General features: G+C 35.2%; 2 protein-coding genes across 4 annotated transcripts in view; one reads left to right on the top strand and one right to left on the bottom strand.

The window, feature by feature from the left end:
- Positions 1 to 1,809, bottom strand: part of Ask1 (apoptotic signal-regulating kinase 1) — a 45,085-nt gene extending 43,276 nt beyond the window's left edge. For 2 of the 3 annotated variants that reach the window (XM_043022721.2, XM_043022724.2), the window contains exon 1: positions 1,671 to 1,803. The gene's annotated coding sequence lies outside the window, so the exon portion shown is untranslated. Of the gene's footprint in view, positions 1 to 1,670 lie in introns of all 3 variants that reach the window. The other variant, XM_043022723.2, reaches the window with a different exon arrangement.
- Positions 1,810 to 2,618: 809 nt separating this feature from the next.
- Positions 2,619 to 5,000, top strand: part of hgo (homogentisate 1,2-dioxygenase) — a 15,785-nt gene continuing 13,403 nt past the window's right edge. Inside the window, exon 1 of the mRNA XM_043022720.2 lies at positions 2,619 to 2,780. Coding sequence (XP_042878654.1) covers positions 2,760 to 2,780 — 21 coding nt within the window. The 5' untranslated portion in view covers positions 2,619 to 2,759. The remainder of the gene's footprint in view (positions 2,781 to 5,000) is intronic.

The following is a 5,000-nucleotide window of genomic DNA, read 5'->3' as shown; positions in this document are numbered from 1 at the left end:
TAGGTGAAACTCATTTTGCTTAATATTATGGCAGTTATAATAATTATGACCGTAATTGTCATCACTTTACATCTGTGATATTTCTTACACAATTTGAAAATAAAGAAGTTATTTGATATGGAAACATAATACTCATAGCAGCTCTTTCGACCTTCCTCCTGCATTGATAAAAAATTGATTGATGTGTTTTTGTTTAAATTGATATGCACTTGTTTGGAAATGAGCCATCTATCGGAAAAAAAATTCTAGGATTTCAGTTTGTCTACAGACGACAACCAATAAGGACAAGCCATAGAACAACAGGCCAATCACCACAATTTTGTGTTTCTTATTGTTCATGAATCCATGGCCTTAACACTTCAAGCCAGTTTCATTGCCAGTTGTTGTCACAAAAAGGCATGCGTGTGATTTTGGGGTATTGGTTCTTGTACAAATACCAGAACCAGGTAATGTTACATATGTTCTTCAGTTAGTATTTAGTAGACAAAGAGGCACCCTAAATAACCACCAAAAATCGTTGCATGCCATGACATTGTATAGGCGATAAAGTTAAACAGGGTACTACTTTGTAAATTAACCACATTTTTATTTCATAGACAGAAATATACCACATTTTCTAAGTTGCAGTTCCCCCACCCAAAAACCCCATGACTGTTGGGTATTGGGGTGGGAGGGGGGGTGAAAGTTTGCGGCAAAAATCAACATTGGATTCGATCTAATCACAGCTAAATAAAGCAGTCAAAATGAGTTTTGTCTGTGAAAGAATCGTTGTAACAATTTTTTAAAAAATTACTATTTTTTCTTCTAATAACTAAAAATATGAAACTTGGATCAGGTTTTCAATTCTCACTATCTTTCACTTGTAAATCACAAACTATGAGTGATTATTTCCCCTAATCCACAATTCACAGGAGTGCCCCACAAGTAGGATGGCTCGACTAAAAAGTGCTTAGTATCAAGAGTATCCCATCATAGAATTAAACCATGATCTATTGGGAACTGAAACAATTGAGAATAAATCTTGAAGTTACATACCTAATATCAACAGAAGACTATTATTTCTGTAATAATAGTAATCCACAGTGAAAGAGTCAATTGTACACCACACAAAAACGAAGGTTTTAAAAGCATGAACATATCTTATCCTCTCTTCCATAGCCTGTCATGTTCAACTTCACCATCTAAGGAAGAGCAAGGCCACAATGAGAAACCCAGAAAGAAGTTGCAAATTGGTGCTCCATGAGAAGACCCATTCCTGCCATCCTCACATATAAAGTCAAAATGAAAATCGAAATAAGTATCAAATCAAAATGAATCTCTGAATGCAGTGAAAGAAATATAAACGAGACAAGCTGAACCGGGAAACAAACTGACACCAACAAGTGTCCAAATTAATAGTCCTGATTCAATTTTTTTTCTAGATTCAATCAGAGTCAACTTCTAACCCAATCTAATCTTTTTAAAAGCAATATCAAAGCCCAAGCACCGAAGGTCAAAGCCACAGGAGCTTCACTCTCCCAAACTCGGACCTTCTCCATCATTCGCTCCGCGGAAGGGAAATTTTTACCTCTATTCACACCTCAAAACCACCTTTCTCTCTGAACTACACGCACGCCAGGGTGATTCATTAAGTCGGAAGATCATCGGGAAATTAGCTAGGATCGACCTACCTTCTCATTTCGGCTGGAAAATGATTAAGATGAGGTCAGATGCTCGACCCAAGGTTGTTCACGGAGTCTCAGACGAAAACATTGGGGAGCGGCTCGTTCGCTGAGGTAGCAGAGACCGCGGGCGAACCACTTTACCTCCGGAGTTCGGGATTTTGCTAGCAGAGACCGCGGGCACAGAGTGTACCGCGCTTAAGCGATAGCTGGACTTACCCTTCTGGAAGATTCGATAAAATTAATCAGAATCTATCAGTTTTCTCAGTTAAATGACATAATCGCCTGAGGAAGAATAATGTCATTGAGGCGAAAAATTGTAAATTGGTAACTCTATATATCATGAATACATTTACATTGTGACTGAAGTTACCGCGCTATATTTCTCCTCATATTAGGCGATATGTGGACTTGGAGTATTCTTTCTGGAGGATTTAAGAAAATTATTTAGAATCTGAGACTTCTGCAAGTTTAATCATATTGTCGATTATTGAAAAAAAATCATGTGATGGAAAATTGTAGATTGGTAACTTGATACATCACAAACATTGTGCTTGAATTACTGTGCAATGAAACCCAGTCAGCGCTTGTTATCAATACCGGGCGTTAAAACTGCGTCGATGCATAGAACACGACGGTAAACATTGCAAATTGATTGTCAACAAATTTCTCTACATTTGTTACGCGAATTCTTACCTGAAAACAATACTGACACACTAACAACACACCATATACCAAACAATTCTCCTAGAAAATATCCGTTACTCCTGAAAGTCACATACCCTCGTTTCAAATCTCGCCCTTTTCTCTCTCTCACCCTCTCGATTTGCAATCTTTGAAAGTGACCGAGTTCGTTTTTGGCGCTCCACCCTGTTCCGCAAAACGCGCCGCTCCCTCCGCTCAGTAAGCATGTTCAAGCTCTTCCCGTTTTCTATGGCATCTTGAAGTGGCGACGAGAGAAGGTCTGCTGGAGGGAGGACAAGGGGAGGGGGGTTAAGAGTGAGCTGAGCAGACGACGCACTTCTCGCCCTTCGCGGCTTCGCCCCTCGCGTGCCCAGTTGGGAATTTGGCAGTGAGCGGAGAGCAAGAGCGTTTGCCATGTCCAAGGAAGAGTTGAAGGTAGAACGCTCTTTCTTTTCTTGTTCTTGTCGTTTGGTTGAGTAGTTTTGTTTTGTTTTTCTTTTTTAGGGAAGGTTCTGAGAAGAAAATCAAAAGAAAAATGCCTATCATATGTGTAGATTCATAAACACATGAACGTTTATATATATATATATATATATATATATATATATATATATATATATATACTTAAATATATATATATATATATATATATATATATATATATATATATATATATATATATATAATATACAAATGTATAAATTACAAATGTATATGTATATATATATATATATATATATATATATATATATATATTATATATATATATTATATATATGTATATATTATATATAATTATATATATATAATATTATATATATATATATACATATATATATATATATATATATATATATATATATATATATATATATATATATATATATATATATATACAAACATACTTATATACATACATATACAGATACACTTACACATATAGACAGATATATATACATATAATTATAGATATATGTATAAGCGCGTACAAACTAACACACACATATATAATATATATAATATATATACATATATATGAATATTGTATATGAATATTTATAGCTGTTTTCGTTTGAGAGAGAGATCATTATTATTATCATTATCAATATCATTATAATTATCGTTATCATCATCATCATAACCATTATCATTCTCATCATTCTCATCATTATCATTATTATCATCATCATCATCATCATCATCATCTTCATCATCATCATCATCATTATCATTGTTATAACTGAGAGTGAGAGCGAAGGTTATGCTATTAACAGAAAAAAAAATATAGATGTATACGAACATTAAGAAAACGGAGCGAAATACTGATGGCTTTGAACACTGGTATCTGAAAACTATGCCAGTTTTTATAGCATTGTTTGAATGGTCGTCGTAATATTACAGACTTATACGGATTATATATGAATTATGAATAACAATATAAAAAAATATCTACATTTGCCAGATCTTAAATGAAGACATGAAAAGTGGCAGACACTGATAATGACGCATTTTCAGTTCTTTCGGTTTCGGTTCGATCCGCATATTTGAATTACTCGGATATATGGCGAGAACGGCGCATAACTGCACTATTTTTTCTGATTTATTTACCAACAAAGAACGCCTTCCTGAGCTGTTACTAAGGGACGAGCTTCAGAAATAAAACAAGGTAAATGCCACGATTGGGTATTATAAGCAAAACGGATACAGCATACCAAAGGATCAGGTTCCCTTGAAGAATAGATGAAGTATTTACTTTACCCACATTCACAAATAACAACGGGGAATCACCTTAATATCCTAGCAAGAAATAGGTAATGTGATCGTATTGTAAAGATATAGTAGGCCTTTTTAAGGGGGCGAGGTAGACGTACGGCTTGTGGCAGTTATGTAGTCAGAGACTCCAGCTCGAGGGCTGGTGTCAGGCCTAGGTAGTTGCTAGACCCGTAAAACTGGTTATGGTGGGCACTAAGAAGATCATGCACCTCTCAGTTGGCGTACGCATGGTTCTTGTTATGGAATGAAAAACCTTCTCGACGTTTCAGTTTCTAAGGGACACGGAGAGGTGAATGATGCCCCTCTAAATTATGGATATTTATGCAGCTTCACATACTTTTGTTTTTTCTTCCTTGTTTAGTATCATTGATTATACAGTGGATTATATTCTGAAACGGTAGGTTAGGAGATACACTTTATTTTTAAAATATATTTGTAATTGCGAATTGCGTATGTATATTTGACATACAGGGTGGTTATACAAATAACGTTAGGTATGGGTTTACGTACAGTACAATAATGTTTTAGCAGATATCAATAGCAATGGCTTGTCAACTTACATGCGTTCTAAATTCATCAAAGCAAATGAAATCCACTACCTATTTCTTTCGTTTTATGTGGTTTTCTTATGAAAAATACGTCAAAACCGTGTTTACCACAATGGTTGGTCTTTTCCCACTGCATTTAATTAATACTGCTAATCAAGAGAACAACCGTTAGTTCTTATTTACAGTCATGCGTGGCATTTGCATATGTATAAACGTAGTTACATTTATTCTTTTGTACAATGTTTAAGCGTACAAAATGTGTAACATAAAAAAACGCATTCTAACATGCGCATACTTCGCATCCCCCCACCCCCCGACACACACATAAACACAC

The sequence above is a fragment of the Penaeus japonicus genome, unplaced genomic scaffold, assembly GCF_977035675.1.
Source record: "Penaeus japonicus unplaced genomic scaffold, GWHDUDI00000001_assembly GWHDUDI00000024, whole genome shotgun sequence".
In the NCBI taxonomy this organism is placed as follows: domain Eukaryota; kingdom Metazoa; phylum Arthropoda; class Malacostraca; order Decapoda; family Penaeidae; genus Penaeus; species Penaeus japonicus.
The sequence above is the reverse complement of the archived record's forward strand: the minus strand, read 5'-3'. Positions and strand labels throughout refer to the sequence as shown.